The 17,622-nt window shown below is 37.9% G+C and overlaps 2 protein-coding genes across 4 annotated transcripts; one reads left to right on the forward strand and one right to left on the reverse strand.

The window, feature by feature from the left end:
* Positions 1-5,977, reverse strand: ddx51 (DEAD (Asp-Glu-Ala-Asp) box polypeptide 51). Of its 3 annotated transcripts, none has more exons than XM_047799704.1 (16): positions 5,709-5,974; positions 4,374-4,738; positions 4,172-4,290; positions 3,933-4,083; positions 3,699-3,844; positions 2,999-3,070; positions 2,787-2,893; positions 2,234-2,342; positions 2,024-2,166; positions 1,775-1,937; positions 1,570-1,685; positions 951-1,067; positions 754-855; positions 577-640; positions 350-484; positions 1-124 (listed from the first exon to the last, which is right to left on the reverse strand). In XM_047799704.1, the coding sequence occupies exons 1-16, from the start codon at positions 5,729-5,731 to the stop codon at positions 98-100; spliced, it is 1,959 nt and encodes a 652-aa protein (XP_047655660.1). In that variant the 5' UTR covers positions 5,732-5,974; the 3' UTR covers positions 1-97. The 3 variants fall into 3 exon arrangements, 2 of the variants coding, with proteins under 2 accessions (XP_047655660.1, XP_027022734.2); XM_027166933.2 differs by having other exon boundaries at positions 4,377-4,738; positions 5,709-5,973; XR_007137648.1 differs by lacking the exon at positions 1-124 and having other exon boundaries at positions 414-484; positions 926-1,067; positions 5,709-5,977.
* Positions 5,978-6,611: 634 nt separating this feature from the next.
* zgc:154046 (Carnitine O-acetyltransferase-like) lies at positions 6,612-17,578 on the forward strand. The gene is made up of 14 exons (XM_027166935.2): positions 6,612-7,257; positions 10,411-10,680; positions 11,172-11,290; positions 12,410-12,463; positions 12,538-12,703; positions 12,799-12,973; positions 13,060-13,238; positions 13,529-13,629; positions 14,465-14,584; positions 14,732-14,854; positions 14,973-15,108; positions 16,106-16,168; positions 16,292-16,429; positions 16,909-17,578. Exons 1-14 carry the CDS (start codon positions 7,231-7,233, stop codon positions 17,122-17,124), a joined length of 1,887 nt encoding a protein of 628 aa, XP_027022736.1. The 5' UTR covers positions 6,612-7,230; the 3' UTR covers positions 17,125-17,578.
* The last annotated feature ends 44 nt before the right edge of the window (positions 17,579-17,622 follow it).

Consider the following 17,622-nt stretch of genomic DNA (forward strand, 5'->3'; position numbering starts at 1 on the left):
TAAACGTAATTTTTCGTTTTTATTGAAAAATTTTCATTCTGAACAGGAACAAAACAGTACAATGAGAAACACAAATATTTACTCTTTAGCTGGTTACTCAGAAACGCTTCTGATCATTTTCCTCCTTGGAAAAAAATGCAAAAAAACAACAACAACAACAACAAACAGTTAGATATGTTGAAAATTCTTACATAATAATAATAATAATAATAATAATAATAATAATAATAATAATAATAAAATAGTATAAAATGTTCATGAATAAATAATCCAGAGAGTTTAATAAAATAAATGTCATCAAAATATTTAAGTCTTTATTTTATAAAATATCAGTGATAAAATCATTTACCTTTATAACTCGGCCCAGCTCGAACAAGACATCTTCATAGCGGCTCTCCATGCCTGTGAGACATTCTGGTTTTACAGTCTGCTTCTGTAGACCCGGACTGCCGGCGTCCCGGACCATCTTTACAAATTTCTCCTCCTGCACACATGCATGCCTTTTGTAATCACTGTCCTAACTTGTGTAACCCACAGAAAAGAAGAACCGACTTTTATGTGTAGAATAATTTTCACCTGTACTCCTAAGACAAAGCTGAATGCTGCGCCTGCTTTCCCAGCTCTCGCTGTTCTTCCCACCCTGAAACACAGCAGTTTAACAAGCTCTTTAAGAAGACTTCAGGTTCGTTTCTGCAAGTTCCTGTTTAAACAGAATATCTGAGAAATGAGCGGATGATAAAGCAGTAAACGTGCCTGTGAATGTACGTCCTGATGTACTGAGGAGCGTCGTAATTAATGACGCATTTAACTCCGTTAATATCGATTCCTCTGGCCGCAGCGTCGGTGCTGATCAACCTGCAGGAGCGGGAAAAATGTTGAATTACTAGGAGTTCGTATGCAGGAATCTGTGCATGATTAGATTTACCTTTAGAGATGAAATACAAACATACAGCTGGATTTTGCCTTGTTCAAAATTCTTCAGAGTCTTCTGTCTCTCGCTAGGACAGAGTCTGGAGGAGAATTCTGCCACTTTCACACCACCGTAAAGCTTCACCAGTAAAAAGAGCCTGAGAGAGAAAGGGAGGGTTAGAGGGAGAGGGGGAGAGAAAGAGAATAAGATAGAGGGGGGAGGAAGATAGAAAGAGAAATGGAGGGAGGCAGACAGAGAGAGGGAGAAATAATGAGAGGGACAAATAGAGAGAAAGAGAGAGAGAGACAGAGTGAGGCAGACGGAGAGAGGACAAGTAGAGAGAGAGAGAGACGGAGTGAGGCAGACAGAGAGGGACAAGTAGAGAGAGAGAGAGAGGCAGACAGACAAGGAAAAAGACAAAGGAGATACAGAGAATTTACAGAGATGGAGAGAGACATACCAAGAAAGATAAAATGAGACAGAGTTCCACAGAAAGTTAAAGTACGTTTCTAAAGACTTGGAACAACTTTCTTATGAAATGACTTTAGATGACGTGACTATCTCTAATTGTGGTTGTGTGTAAATGAGCCCTTTTTTTGCCAGTGTAACCTATAACCTCAGTCAGTGTGTGTCAGCTCTGTGCTGTGTGTCACTACTACCTGTGTGCCGCTTGTCTTGAGTTTGTGAAGCACAGAACAGGATTGAACTTCAGACGCAACAGGAAGTGTAGGATAAGAAGCGGCTTCTTACTCAGCGTACAGCAGACGTAGTACTCCTGAAAATAACAGATTTGTCGGTGAACACAAGTGTGTGTGTGTGTGTGTGTGCGCGTGTGTGTGGTACAGATGTTTGGCTGAAGCGTACAGTCAAGCCCTGAGGGAAGTTAAATCTCTCTTCGCTTGCTGAGCCGTGTGTGGAGCTGAAGAGACGAGGCTGGTGAAGGCCCAGCTGCTGCAGTTTCTCCGGGTTCTGCGTCAGAGTGGCCGAAAAGAGCAACTTCTGCAGCGGCATCTGTGGTGGAGACAGACTGAGACACACAAATGCAAACGACATTAGTATTAATATTCTGTAATGTTATCATCAGGAAAGAAAACTTCACATACAAGGTCATACCTCGCCACTGTAATGGGTCCAGGCTCCACCCGCCTAAAGATTGACACCCCTGAATCACGCCCACTTTTATACACAGCCTTGATGACCTGATTGAGCCAAGCCTGCTGCATGCTGTCAATCATTCGGTCTGCCTCGTCTATGATCTTAATAAAAAAAAATTGTAAGAAAAAACTAAATATCAGATCATCAAGCCTGTTGAATGATCCTCACCAGAAAACGAAGCTGATGAAGACTGAAACCATGGTTTTTGTTGATGTGATCCACCAGACGCCCCGGCGTTGCCACGACGATATCTGCCAAACTCCGACTGACGCCCCCTCTGAATAAACAGGCAACATGTGAGAGTTTGTGTCATTGTTCTGCAAAAACCAATTCAACAGGCGAAACCCGAGAGCATGTCTATGACATTTAGATTAAAGCTGCAGTAAGGATTTTTCCAGCCCAGAAAAAAATTGTGTTTGTTGATTTTTAAACCTCACTTGATTTCAGATGTACAAAAGAATCTGATTTGCAATATGAATTAGTTCATCGTTGCATCTGTAAAAATATATTTCTGGCCCTGACATTAGCCCCATCTTCGGTTAAAGCAGCGGTGCTCAACCTTTCACATTAACACGAAAAGACTTTTTATCCAAATATTATTTGTAGACTATTTTTGGAACATTTTTAAATATTCTTGGAAAATCAACAACAGGCTGAAGATAAATTTAGGTTTACAAACAGGGTCATGACTTCTAGAATATATTCAATGTCTATAATTGACCTGTTTTCAAAAAGAGTTGCCTGCTCCACAGCGAAAGATTTTTGCCCAGCGGCCATTACAACTTTTAGCCCAGTTCCTTCAGCGTAAGTGCAGAAAACTTTATACACCTGCGGAGGAGAACCATAATCATAAGAGTCAACATCCCAACAGCAGAACGAGCAAGAGATCGACCAAGATCAAGAACAAATCTGTAATAAAATAATGAACTGAACCTGCTGCGCAAGCTCTTTGGTGGGCAACACAGCCAAGGCACGGACTTCACACACCACTCGCGTCATCAGCACCTGGAACAATGACATTAACCGTGATCAATGTTTCAAGATTTATAAACGCAGCACTTCATGTTAAAGTGGCCATTTGTAATTTAGAGACCTGCGCTAAAGTCCCATCTCAGCGAAATTAATGTAAGATCTATTATTTTGCCTACTGTTCTATCTAATAATAAATATGGAAAGAATGATGTATTATCTGATTTTTTTTCTTAGCAATCTATGAATACCTCCTACTTTTATCAAAATACTTTAATGACAATCATTCAATGCTGACTAGCGTATTTAAAAGCCAGCTAATTGTAGTTACAACAAACAGACATTTTTTCTATTCTTTTGTGTCATTCTTTAAAATTGATATTCTGGGCCAGAAAAAAAAATCTCTCTGGGACTCAGGATATGTCTAAGTTATCTTTAAAATAAAATGACTATTAAATGTTTATAAACAAGTTTAAAAATGACAAACCGCACCTTTAAGATGAGAATCAAGGAAACTGCTAAAGGTTCTTAATGATCCAGCACTACTAAATATTTCTACATAATCAATCAGACTGTACAATATTTAGGATGAACAATATGATTATATGATGAATTATATGATATGATGAATATGATGAAACTCATTGTGTACAGAACGTCGCACCTGTATGACAGGTATAACAAACGTCAGTGTCTTTCCACTTCCTGTAGGTGCAGACACACAGATGTCTCGGGGTCTGTAACCTCCTCGACCGATCAGAAGACCTGAACTCACGCTCTCCAGGACGGCGGGGATCACCTCAGCTTGAACTGGGTATTAAAAAAATGGACTGATGTGAAATAAACAAATCCATAAAATACGAATCATGAACTCTTAAACAAACTCTGGGTCTCTGACCTGGGAAGAAGCTACAGATCCCGTTGGCTTCCAGTTTCTTCCGTAGCAAAGGACAAATTCCTGGCACGTCATCAAGAGGGATCAAATTGCTCGTAATGTCTCTCTCGATCATGTCGGGCTCAGCCAGCCACTTAGGCAGCACCCTCTGAACCTATACGGCAACATCGCAAACAAATTTTATCCTAAATACTGCTCACATGCTGGAAAAAACTTTGAAATATTTGTTTTTGCATGGACACCTTTTGAACCGCCTTATTCTCAAATCCACCCAGGATTTTAAAGCTGGAGCTTGTGTTTGACCGCACGGGCTGAGCGTCTGCAGCTTGTTGGCTTTCAGGCTCTACTGCTCCAGTGGACTCTTTAAAAAGATCAATAAACAGACACAAAGTTTAGAGAAACGAATTTGCTTTCCTGGAAGATTTACACATGCATAGTCACAACTACCTGAGTGTTGCTCGTCCTCTTGAACTACGTTTGCCTTTTTGTCTTCTTTTTTCTTCTTTTTCTTTCTCATAGACAAATCCGCACGTTCTGCAGGCATGTCATCAGCATCAAGATCAACATCCTGCTCTTTAATGCTTTCTTTCCTCTTTTTCGTCAGTTGTGTTTTCTCTTTTTTTTGTTGCTCGAGTTTCCTTTTAGTCTTTCCTACGTCACTTGTCTTCGCATCCTGGAGATCTGACTCCTTCTTAGTTGCGAGACTCTGTTGTTCCCTGGCCTTGGCACGTTCCTGGAGTTTGCTCAGCAAAGCTTTGGACCTTGAATCGCCATTTGATTTACTTTCCTCCTCCTCCTCTCCTAGATATCTGGAAGATAACAGAAGCAGCAGCGGTTCTCAATAGCACATATTGTGTGAGAGAAATTGATGGTTTATCTGGTTGCATTAGAACATTCGTAATCAAGAGAAGAAGAAGAAGATCAATTTGTAGAATATATCAAAATAAAGTTGTTGGGTTTTTTTTTTTTTGCAGCAGTGTTAAGGTCACGAAAAGTGTGTGATCGAAAGTGAATTAAGCCACGTTAGGCATCCAGAAATTGTACCAGCTCCGATTGTCTTCCGCACCATGAAGATTTTGGACCTTCACTGAGCTGAGGATGACTCTGTGAGGATCCTGAGGCATCTAGAGATTTACCGGCTCAAGTTAGACTCTGCTATACTAAAGACGAAATGTCGACTCCATGTGGTCTTTGAGGACAACAACCTCCTCATCAATACAACATTGATCAGACTGTATATTTATTGATCACACCCTCCGGTGTCGCCCATATGAGGATGAGGTTCCCCACGAGTCTGGTTCCTCTCAAGGTTTCTTCCTTCACCGTTCAAGGGAGTTTTTCCTCCCCACAGTCACCTGTCGTCACCTCAGACTTGCTCATTAAGGGTTAAATACGAACACATTTAAATATAATCTACTATTAATCTTGAATTTTTGTATTCTATTCATCTTTATAACTTTTTTGTTCTATGTTTATGTCCTGTAAAGCTACTCTGAGACAATGTCAACTGTTAAAAACTCTATATAAATAAATTTAAATTGAATTGAACATTAAGCATTTTATATGCACTCATTTTGTCTGAACAGCATGAAGAAAAAAAAAACAAAGCTTGCAAAGCAATCATGTAATACTGAAATAAATACAAACTGTGATGTTGAAGTAAAACCCTTACAGCTGTATCAGTGACTCACTGTAACCCTGATTAGAGCTTTCTTTATTAAAATATCAATAAAAAGCTGTGAAACACAAGCCAGGTGATCACTTGAAATGATCCCATACCGGTTAATCATAAACAAAGCCATGGCACACAGTCAATTCTTCTGCAACTCCAACACTTCCAGACGTTTACAGATGTTTTAGGGGATCAGTAGAAGACACACAGCACCGACAACATATGCGATCGCGATCTGAACGAAAACATATTCCTTGGTCATTTAAACATGGCAAAAGTTCCTGTTCAGTATAAACACAAGCGAGCATCCACGTGTGTGTGCTGACAGTCGCATGAACATGACGCTGGACGTGTTTAGATGACGTCACTGTGAATCCGTAGAAGCCCCTTTTCAGGGTCCTTAAATATGCCAGACTAATCACTGTTTCCTACAAACACAGATTGCATTTATGGGTATTTGTATGTGTCTTGTGAGCACAGCTTTAGTAGCTTTTAGAGAAGATCATTTTAAAGCTCTTAGATGATTTATTTATAGCTATACTGCCATCTAGTGGTATAAATCACAAATTTATTTGTTTCATTTGCCCATGTCCATTGCAACCCATTATATTTGTTTAATAAAATAATTATGTTAATGATCATGTATTATTATTGTTATTATTATTATTGTTGTTGTTAGTATTATTATTATTATTATTATTATTATTTTGTGACGTGTATTCATGTGGTTGTATTAGAAAGCAAATGTATGTCATGTTTTTTTTTTAATTATGACAACAAACCTAGGACTTTGTAGGTCAGCATGTGACAGATTTGTATATGAAAGCTTAGCAGACCATTAAAGGAATATTCGTCAAACAATATCAGGCAAGAACAACCAAAAGGCAAAAAAGGGGTGTGTAGGTCTAAAAAAGAATGATTTTTTTTCCCAGGGTCAAAAATACACACCCTTTCAGAATCAGAACGAGAATCGGTTCAAATATGCTAATCCTTTATTTTCTCTAATTTCTTTAGCCAGAAAACACGACAAATTGTGCAGCACCAAGAAGAGAAGAAGGTGTTAAAGTCCGCCACCAGGTGGTGCTGTTGTTTGTTGTTTTTTGTTTTCTTTTCTTTCCTGCGTTAGAAGATTAGCAGAATGAAGCAGTCTTAGATGCTTGCGTAAAGCTTCACGGACATGTATTTAGCTTCATCACATTGCAATACTATTTTAGCCGCGAAGAGACATGAAGTCTAATTTTTCGTGCTATATCACAGGCGACATCTACTATTAGGCTTTAAGGCATAAACTGCATGAAAATAGCTGTAGAATAAATGTACCTTGCAGACAGGGTTGCCAGATTGTGTTCGTTGGCGTTTTAGGTTAAGGCCAGCTAAGCTAAACGCAATTGCGAAAATAATATCACAACGTTATCACATGCAAAAATAAATAAATAATTAGATCAAAAGAGGTGTGTGAAGGTAAGGATAATAATAATAGCAATCTGGCAACCCGGTGCGCTCTTGACCGAGTGAAGGCGGAGACGCACGAGAAGTTTGACAACAACTTTAGTTCGTCCTTGGAAAGCAGAATGTCAGAGAGACTTTGTTCTTTCTAATAAACCTGGAGGGAGTTTTGGAGTCCAAATCATGCTGAGTGTCCTGGCGAGAGCTGCGGTGAGTCACCATAAAAATCAACACTTACTCAACCACAATAACAGCAGAACAAATCCGGTGTCTGGAAGAGCAACCAATCCAAGCAGCTTAAACCTAGGAGTGTTTGTGATTATCTGGATTTCTAACCCAAAAATCAGCTATGTATAACACTGTATAATGTGTCTCTTGTACAATGATAATGACTATAAACAGCTCCATTAGTGGTGCACCATGGGCTCCACAACCCTCTGTATTAACCCTAAAATTAAAGTTTGGATAAGATAAAAATTGAAATGTTTAAATTAAAATTTTTTTTTGTTGTGTCTTAGTTTTGCACCAGAGCTATAAAGTTAAACATTTAGTATAGGTATATCTAGTTTTTTATTATTATTATTATTATTAATAATAATAATAATAATAATAATAATAATAATAATAATAATTTCTGGCCCTGAAATAAGCTCCACCCCATCCGGAACATGCTGCTCAGCACCACCTGCTCCAGCTCCATGCCTTAAGAATTAACGAACATTGTTTGCATATACGATTTGTTTGTTTGTTTGTTTGTTTGTTTGTTTATAATTCAATTTCCTTTCAGGTCCAGTACTACTAGTTTTTTTTAGAATAGAAATAGCATCAGTACAACTGGGTGTGTTATTTTAACATCATTCTGTTGTTGTATGTATAGTATGGCCTGATACACAACGACTGTAATATCAACAAGACCCGAGTAGTTTTATTGCTCTTATATTACAGCAATATACCAGTCGGTTATCATTTTTATGCCTCCACCTCTATGGAAGTATGTTTTCAGGTTGTCGCTCTAGTTTACTGCATGTACGTCTATCCGAGATTCTCGTAAAGTGCAACATCTCAAGAGTGAGTGCTTGAATGTTTAAAAGGATTTCTATGGAAAAAAATCATTTTATTCATGAGATGAACTGATTCGCTCTTGGAAATAGACACAGCAGGTGCAAAGTCACGGCAAGGTCAATAATAGATTCTCATAGTTTGTCATACAGAAATGCATCTGTTTGCATCTATTTGAGTTTATACAATCCTTTAATCTTAGTTACAATATCTCAGGAAAGACTGGCTGAATGTTTGCATAGTATATATGGAATAGCAGATGAACTGATTGAGTTTTGTAATTAAAAAATTCATTACATAACCGTAATTACAAATATGGTTGAGATCACAGGAAGGCCAGATGCCTGAAATCGTTTTTCTTTGATAGCCTTCTTTCTGATTAAAGTATATTTAAAGGAGTTTCCCTAACTGAGGCTACCATCATGTACTACTTGCTAATTTATTGCAGAGAAACTCAATGTACTTATCTGTTTTTAATTACATTTAATCTTCTGGACTGCCTTCAGAACTTAGTGTCCGTACTTACACTACATTACAGCAGCTATAAAAAGTTGTCTCTGCCTTAACACCCTCTCTTTTTATTTCTCTTTTAAAAAATAATTAGAATTAAAATGAGAAAATCGAATGGGAATGTGTGAAGTATGTCCTTAAGCTGAAAACTTATTAAACTGTTAAAAAGTGCTGACACTGGAGACTCCTTACAGATACTGAGTCATTATTAGAATCAGTTATTTATTTATTTTTAGTTATTTATACATTTTAGTCATTTTATTATTAGAAGTTAGAGTTAGAGCATTACTAGAAACCTATGAATGATGTGAGTTACAGTCAGCACTTTTGTCCAAGCCGATGGTTACAACCTTACACTATACTGTGTTCGAGCCATGTTAGCTTTAAAAGACTGAAAATTGGTGTTTAACATATGTGGATGTTTCGGATTTAAGTAAAGTTTTGTTATTGAAATTCATTGTGAATGATTGAATTCTTTATATAAGGTTACATAAGCAAACATGCTAAGCGTGTGTAAACAGTACGATTACATGCAGTATGTTAGACTTGTAAAGCTGGAATTGCTCAGATCAGATTACATCAGTGAGCGGGACAACTAAAGCTTACACCTTGAAATAGTTAATGGAGCGGTTCCTACTGGGACAGTTCTTCATATTAATATTAAATCATTTCTCATAAAATGATGTCATTAAGTTATTGTTGAAATCACAGACGTAATGGATACTAATGCAGCGTGGATTAAAAACACAATCAAAATCAAAATAAACCTTAAAGCAGGCAAAAGTTCAGGTCATGTGCAAACAGACAAATGCAGCATTATTCCAAGGAGCAAAGTATTAAATCAAAACCAGAACAGTGTGATAAAGAAACACGGCTCAGTAACGCTGACTCAATGAGTTTCAGTGGAATGAGGATTGTGGAAAATGTTGCACTTTGATGTTTCATGATTTGCCTTATTTGGGTTATTAATTTTTAGTAATAACTTTAAATGCTTTGTAACAGTCAGTCATTTTTTCAGGACAGGGGACTTGCAGCTTTTTTGAGTCCTCAGTAACATGACAAGCTGTATAGATTAGTCTTATAAACATCAGAAGAGTGAGAAATTGTGGCCGGTGAGGGAATATTTGTTGAAAAAAAAAAAAGCCACTGTAATAAGTGAGTAAGTAAAAGTTTTTAAAGTGTTTTTTTTAATAGATATTTCACCTGTTTGCAAATTGCTGTGGTATAAGTGGAGTAAAACACTTACGCAGAAAAAAAAAATTAAAAATACACAATTGACAGTTAAGGGCCTTGCTCAGGAGCCCAGCAGTGGCAGCTTGGTTTAGCAGGGATTTGAACTCATGACCTTTTGTTCAGTAGCCCAACACCTTAACCACTAGGCTACCACATCCATAAACGCTCTAGTGTTTGCTGTTTGAATGAATAAAAAGCTTCACAGAAACAGTAACTCCAGGTCGTGTTTGGTTGCATGGCATCAACCCGCTATTGATTATTTATCCGTTACAACACACCTACAAGTGTATTTGTTTTCCTTACGTTAAACACCCTCTTACTGAACATAGTTATACCGTTAAAGTGACGTATCCATGTAGATAATGAGAGCACATTTCCAGGTGAAGCATGTGATTTGAAATATGCTGCAAATCTAAATATAAAAGTAAATGAGATTATAAACAATTGGAGGCTTAAGTGAAATCTATCATTCCATGTTAATAGATAATATTATCTAACATCCTTTACATAAACTTGTATATAAAAGTCATTAATATGAATTAATGAATGGATTTTTCACAGTCTAGGGCATTGCCGACGCGCTTGGCAAGGCCGGTGGTAGTCGTGCAGATCCGTGACCAATCTCTGGCTCATCAGGATGGTCTGCCCAAGCTGCCACTGCCGCCCCTCAAACAGACGTGTGAACGTTACCTGGCTGCACTCGAACCGCTCGTGTCTGAGGAGGAGCTGGACCACACACGCCAGCTCGTGGCCGAGTTCATGTCTTCTGGTGGTGTTGGGGAAAGGCTGCAGAAAGGACTGGAGAGAAGAGCACGCAAAACTGAAAACTGGGTACCTAAAGTAGCTAACTTTCTCAGGGTTGCCAGATTGGATTAACTGTTTTCAGCCTAGTTATTATTTTTTTAGAAGCCCAGTTTATGTAATACTCATGTAATCCTGTAATCTAATTCTGAGAAATTATAACCCAAGCCAAACTGTAACCAAATGAAAGAGAGTCATTAACTAAATTACTAACTACGCATATTATATGTGCTAGATATCCGGCATAAAACATGTGCCAAATCAAATAGATCCGCTGTGGTGATCCGCTGTGGTGATCCGCTGTGGTGATCTGCTGTGGTGATCCGCTGTGGTGATCCACTGTGGGGATCCGCTGTGGGGATCCGCTGTGGTGAACCTGAATGGGGAGCAGCTGAAAGAACAACAACGACAGCGTTATATGTTTTAGCTCAAGAACAATGTTAAAGAATTTGTCAGATCAGGCAGCACTGGTCAGTGAAATCCTAATTACTGTTCAAATACATTGCATAATTGTGCTGCAGCTCTCTGATTGGTGGATGCAGTCAACCTACTTAGACTGTCGTATGCCAGTCCCAGTGTACACCAGCCCTGGTGTGGTTTTGCCCCAGATGCACTTCCAGGACTGCCAAGGACAGATGAGGTACCATGTCTGATCACAACACATCACTATTAAGATAAAAAAAAAAAATCCCTTTTACAGCAATGGATGTTGATCTAGATGATCGCATCAGGTTTATAATAAGATAAATCAACACACAAATCTTTTCATTTTCTTTTTATTACGACATGACCCCGAATTCAGACGAGGAATACGATCCTTTCTAATATGGTCTGCATGCTTTCAATGCCAATAGATTTAAAATAGATTAGAATTAAAAAGGTTTCTAACTGAATCCGAAGAGCAGGTTACAGTTTAGTAGCTAGAATGGAAGAAGAACCAAATGAATGGAATAGAGTAGAATTGAATGATTACAAAAGAATTAAAAAGTGAAGAAAAGACCAGAGTAAACAAATGGTAGAGAAGAATTGAACGTAAAATATAATAATAGGAGCGGAAGTTTTCACACCTTTAATTCCATCCACCGCACATTTAAACAAATATAAAAGCTTTATTTTCTGCTCCACACAATGCTCTGTACTCTTGGAGAATACAGCTGGATGTTATTGATATCCACAGTGTTATGTTGCACACTGACCTTTACACACGCGACTATTTAAAGCACACTTTGCTCCCTGTAGTCATTTTTAACACCACGCTTATATCCGAACGGTGTATGAACGAATCCAGTGAAATTACACTTCAGCCACCTTTTACCATTTCAACTGTTTTCTGTCCGTGCTTCAAAAAAAACAACAGTCCTCTAAAGCTTATTGAAAAACCCATTTTTATGTATAAAATACATAATTACATGAACTATACAGTACATTTTAGTATATTTATCAGGAGTAACACATGGAATGGCTCGTTAAAATGTAGTAAATTTATAATAATTAATAATCTATAATATATATAATCTTTATTATTATATTTATAATGTTCTATAATCAAAAATTATATTATTTATAATTAACATTTATTTATTTGTTTGTTTGTTTTTATTTTTTTTATTTATATTTGTTTATTATTATTAATTCTCTGATGGTTCTGTGTCCACTTCACTCTTTATTTTTCCCCCAATGTGGACTCTCTGCTAGAATTAACCATGACTGCTTCCATGAGTATGTGATTTGAGACACACAGTCTGTTCTGCCTGTGTAGGTTTGCTGCCAAACTGATTGCTGGAGTTTTGGACTTCAAGAGAATGATTGACAGGTGAGTCATAATTGTCTGAGCGAGAAGACCTGATTCCGCTTTAACTCACTGGATTTGCACATGTCCTGTTGCAGTGAAACGCTACCGGTCGAGTATTTGGGAGGAAAGCCATTGTGCATGGACCAGTATTACAAGGTGCTGTCATCATGTCGAATACCGGGACCGAAGAAAGACATGGTGGTGAACCACGCCGTCGGGAAGACATCACCGACTCACATCACGGTGGTTCATAATTTTCAGGTAACTGACAGAAGAAAGTCTGCCCCAAAACCAACTAATTTCAGAGGTACTGTACATATGTCTGACTTGTGCTTTCTCACTCTTTCCTTTTTAAGTTTTTTGTTCTGGATGTATACAATAGCGATGGCACGCCACTGACGGTGGATCAGCTCTACATGCAGTTGGAAAAGATCTGGAATTCTTCTTTACAGACCAACAAAGAGCCTATCGGTATCCTCACTTCAAATCACCGCAACACCTGGGGCAAAGCCTACAACAACCTCATCAAGGGTGATCAATACCTATCCTGCTTAGCTCACTTAGCTTAATTCCATGTTTTGCAATTTACATGAAGTTTCATGGTGTTTGTTCCACAGACAAAACAAATAAAGAGTCAGTACGGGAGATCCAGAAGAGCATCTTCTTAGTGTGCCTGGACGCCCCGATGCCGCGTGTGTCGGACGAGATCTACTACAGTAAAGTGTCTGCGCAGATGCTACACGGAGGAGGAAGCCGCTGGAACAGCGGGAACCGCTGGTTTGATAAAACACTACAGGTTTGCGATGGAGTTCTCACACACACACAGTAGACTTCTATGTATGTGCGTTCACACATACAAAATAGAATAATCTGATTTAAAATAAACCAATTCATCAACATGTTTAGTTCACTAAAAACTAAAATCAAGACATTTGTATAAATATCGTAGTATACTGTTTTTTTTGTGACCACTTAAATATTTTGGAAACATGTCCTGAACTGTTTTAATAGCATGCCCGTGTATAAACACGCTGCTCTGGGAAGTCAGCCGCTTAATGTTTATGGTGTCATTTTTCTTTTCCACAGTTTATAGTAGGCGAAGATGGATCGTGTGGACTGACGTATGAGCACGCTCCTGCCGAAGGACCGCCCGTTGTGTTTCTAGTGGACCACGTGGTGGAATATATGTAAGGCAGAATCCATTTCATGTGTAATTCAATTCACACCAATTCAATTTATTTGTATAGCGCTTTCAACAACTCACATTGTCTCAGAGCAGCTTTACAGAAAAAAATAGAAACAGAAATAAATTAAATAAATAAATAAATGAGAACAAACAAACAAAACATTTTAAAGTGTTGATTAATATTTTGTAAAATTATTTTATAGGTTTTTTTATTTTATTTTATTTTTTTAAATTTTATGGAAGGAGATATTTATTTAATTCTTAAAGAGGTTTCATGAAAAGTCTCAATCGTTGACAAACCGCTCTTAGCAAATGGCTTCGATTTGCCCAACCTTTTCATAAACAGTATAAATAATCAGCTGAGATATGTTTGGTGTCCAATACTTGGTGCTCTGGACTTGTAATTTAGACTTTTTTACTGATCTTTTCAGTAAAAATACACCACATACTATTCCTTCGATTCACTGTAATCCAATAACAATAAATAAGAAACATTATAGTTTCAGCTAGATACGTGGGCATTCAGAATTACCGATACTTCTTTAATGTAATTCGTTGCAAGACGGAAATAAACTCATCGATTATTTATAGAAGCACTAACAGAAATTCATAGTTTTACTATATACTGTAGTTATTTCTAATTTATTCTATTTACATTTTTACTAAATACAAATGCATGGACATGAAATTGGTTAAGATCGTATTTGTATTTTTATTTATATTAATTACATTTAAAAAGTAAATTATACATGTTGGACACCTAACAGACGTGGATTTTTGTGGAATGCGAAGTTCGTCAAACATGGAATTTATCGACTTCGACTTGTTTGTAACAGGAAGAAAACTGAGATGGTGCGAACTCCGATGATTCCACTGCCCATGCCACGGAAGCTGCGCTTTAACATCACACCTGAAATTAAAAAGGACATCGAGAAAGCCAAGCAGAATATGAACATGTGAGCGCTTTTCGTCATGCTATTTCATTCCTGAAGGAAAAAAAAAACCTAGCGTGGCAATGTAGAGCAGATTTGAATACGAAAGCACTTCATCCATTTCCTAATAAAACATTCATGTGTTGTAATTGGAGTCCATCTGTTTTGCAGAATGGTGCATGACCTGGACGTGCGAGTGCTCAACTTCTCTCACTACGGGAGGAAATACCTAAAGTCGAGTAAAATGCGCCCAGACGCCTTCATCCAAATGGCCCTCCAGCTGGCATATTACAGGTGTGTCAATGTGCCACCTGCAACAAACGGCTGCCATCACCATGAAATATTAATTAAACATCGTGTGAGCGGCTGTATATTTCATAAAAGTTGGATCCTTGGTTTGTTGTTGCTTTAGGATCTACGGTGTTTGTTGCGCTACGTATGAGAGCGCATCCCTACGTATGTTTAAACTGGGCAGAACAGAGGCCATCCGCTCCACCTCCACCGAGTCGCTCAAATTCGTACAAGCCATGGATGACAAGTCCAAACAGGTCAGGCAAAAAAAAAAAAACAGGATCTTTGTGATATAACATCCCTTACATAAAGTATACACCAAACAGTATGTATAGCTTTGCCAAGGTTTTTGACAAGCAGTTCACTCTATTTTAATCCAAAATACCTTAATAAGCAGTAGGACGAGCATTGAAACGAATTTTGTAACTGTATATTTATTTTGTTGGGGAGTAACTAGATCTAAGATAAAAAAAAAAAAAGAAAAGTCAAGATAATACAGGGGTAGGAGTGTTTTATCTACAGGTGTAACGGGTTTATCATCCAAACATAAGTTAATGTCCTTAATTCCAAAAGAATGCTTGATTAAAATTTTTTCTGTTCTAACTTAAGCAACAAGAATGATTATTTAACGAGTAAAAAACATGAGCATGATGTTGTAAGAAAATAATCAGTAACCTGTAATGATGTGGACTGACATGATCTGAGGTTCCCACCTCGAAGGTAGTTATTTTCCTGTAACAGCACACCTTAGCGAAATAAAAAATTTAGCACAACATGGACATGTGACATATCAGAACACTCAGCACGATGAGGGGAACTTGCCACATGCAAGCACATTCACATTTTCTTTAGGAAATGTACCGTTCTAGTTTGTTTTATTACTCTTATACCATTGCAAATAGTTTATTTCCCTAACAGAAAACTGCACCATATCAGTGATTTCACACATTTTGAATGGTGCGTTCGCAATATTACTCAGTGTGTAAGCTGTTACTATGGAAATGTATCAATGAATAATGATGAAAATAAATCTTGGAGTCTGAACTCTTGCCACTGCAGCTGTTCTAGAAATGTAATAAACACTTTCTGACCAATCAGATTTGAGATTTCAACAGAGCCGTGGTAAAAAAAATGTAATAAACCATAAAACAGATTTCATTTATCACCTTGATGTCGAGATCTTCTGTATCAACAGGTGACATTCGAATAAATTCGGCCGATATTACTTGACGCTTATGTGTAACTCTTTGGCAGAACGAAGAGAAAGTGGTGCTGCTAGAGAAGGCCATCGACGCTCATCGAAATTACACACATATGGTAGGAGTCAAATAATGGACATAAGACACTGTTGGGATTTTTTTTTTTTTTTTCAAATAAAAATATTGTAAATGAACTGACCGAGTGAGCTGAATCTCTGGAATATTATCTATCAATCCTCAGGCCATTCACGGGCAGGCAATAGACAGACATCTGCTGGGGCTGAAGATGCAAGGCATTGAGGATCTGACTTCTCTCCCAGAAATCTTCATGGATACTTCTTATGCTGTGGCCATGCACTTCAATCTCTTCACCAGCCAAGTATGTGTTTTTCTTTCTTTTATTTGGGTCGAAGATCTGAACCAGGCATGATTGAGCTGCTCTAAAAACGGATAGAAAATTCTGTTCGCATTTAAATACATGAGGACACGTTAGCATTTATTTAAATGTCCGGCCATTTCCATCTGACTATTTGTCATGTTACTGTAGGTAGAGTAGGTAGTGTTTCTGCAACTGTGGGTGAAAAAGCATTAAATAGAAAGTTGTGTGACTTAATAATCAGTGGGGGAAAAAAACGAGCAGATCCATGATCATGATTAGCAGGTCTAAGGTGCTAATGTTTACTTAGATGAAGCAGAATTATCTGCTCCACTTTTTGCATCTTTTATCCTTTCCTAGATTCCCACATTCTCCGTTGGTCATGATTTATTAAATTGCACAGGAAGCTGATCAGACAAATGAATTATGTATCCGGGTGTATGTTATGATAAATTTACAGTGATGACCTTATGACTTTTTAGGTCGGTTCAAAGACGGACTGCTATATGTGCATCGGGCCAATGGTGCCGGACGGTTATGGCATCTGTTACAACCCGATGGACGACCACATCAACTTGGCTGTAACGGCTTTCAACAGCTGTGAGGAAACTAACGCCACCAAACTAACACGGTTCCTGGAAGACGCACTGCTGGACATGAAGGTTCTTCTGCAGCAGAGGCTTAAGTCAAGCAAGTGACTTGATGAGATAAGACAAAAGTAACAAGCAAAGATGTCCAGAGTAGAAACTTGTGAGGCTGGGAAGAAGAAGAAGAATAAAGACAATATGCTCCTACCTGCATATGTCCCCAGGCAAAATGAGAACATGCAGGAGCTGACAGATCTCTCACCCTTATTTCTTTGTTCAACTTGCCATGAAATGAATGTTTATCACACAACATTTTATTAAGGATCTCTGATGCCGGTGGAAAAAATGGCACCATCATGTTGCAATGTGTTCAGTATCCTTCAGTATTTTTGTTAGCTGCTGTTTACGTAATGTTGCTGTTTACTGATGTCTGTTTAAAGGTCTGTGTATTCCATATCAAACCCTGTGTTCAGCTGAAGCATTTAGCAAGACTACTTACTTTAGAACTGTGATGTGTGTATCTAAAGCTACATATTTATTGGGATAAATACATATTTGGACACAGTACAGCTGTAAGATCTATACTTTTTTTCTTTAGTTTCTTAAAAC

Source organism: Tachysurus fulvidraco, chromosome 14 (genome assembly GCF_022655615.1).
Source record: "Tachysurus fulvidraco isolate hzauxx_2018 chromosome 14, HZAU_PFXX_2.0, whole genome shotgun sequence".
Taxonomy (NCBI): domain Eukaryota; kingdom Metazoa; phylum Chordata; class Actinopteri; order Siluriformes; family Bagridae; genus Tachysurus; species Tachysurus fulvidraco.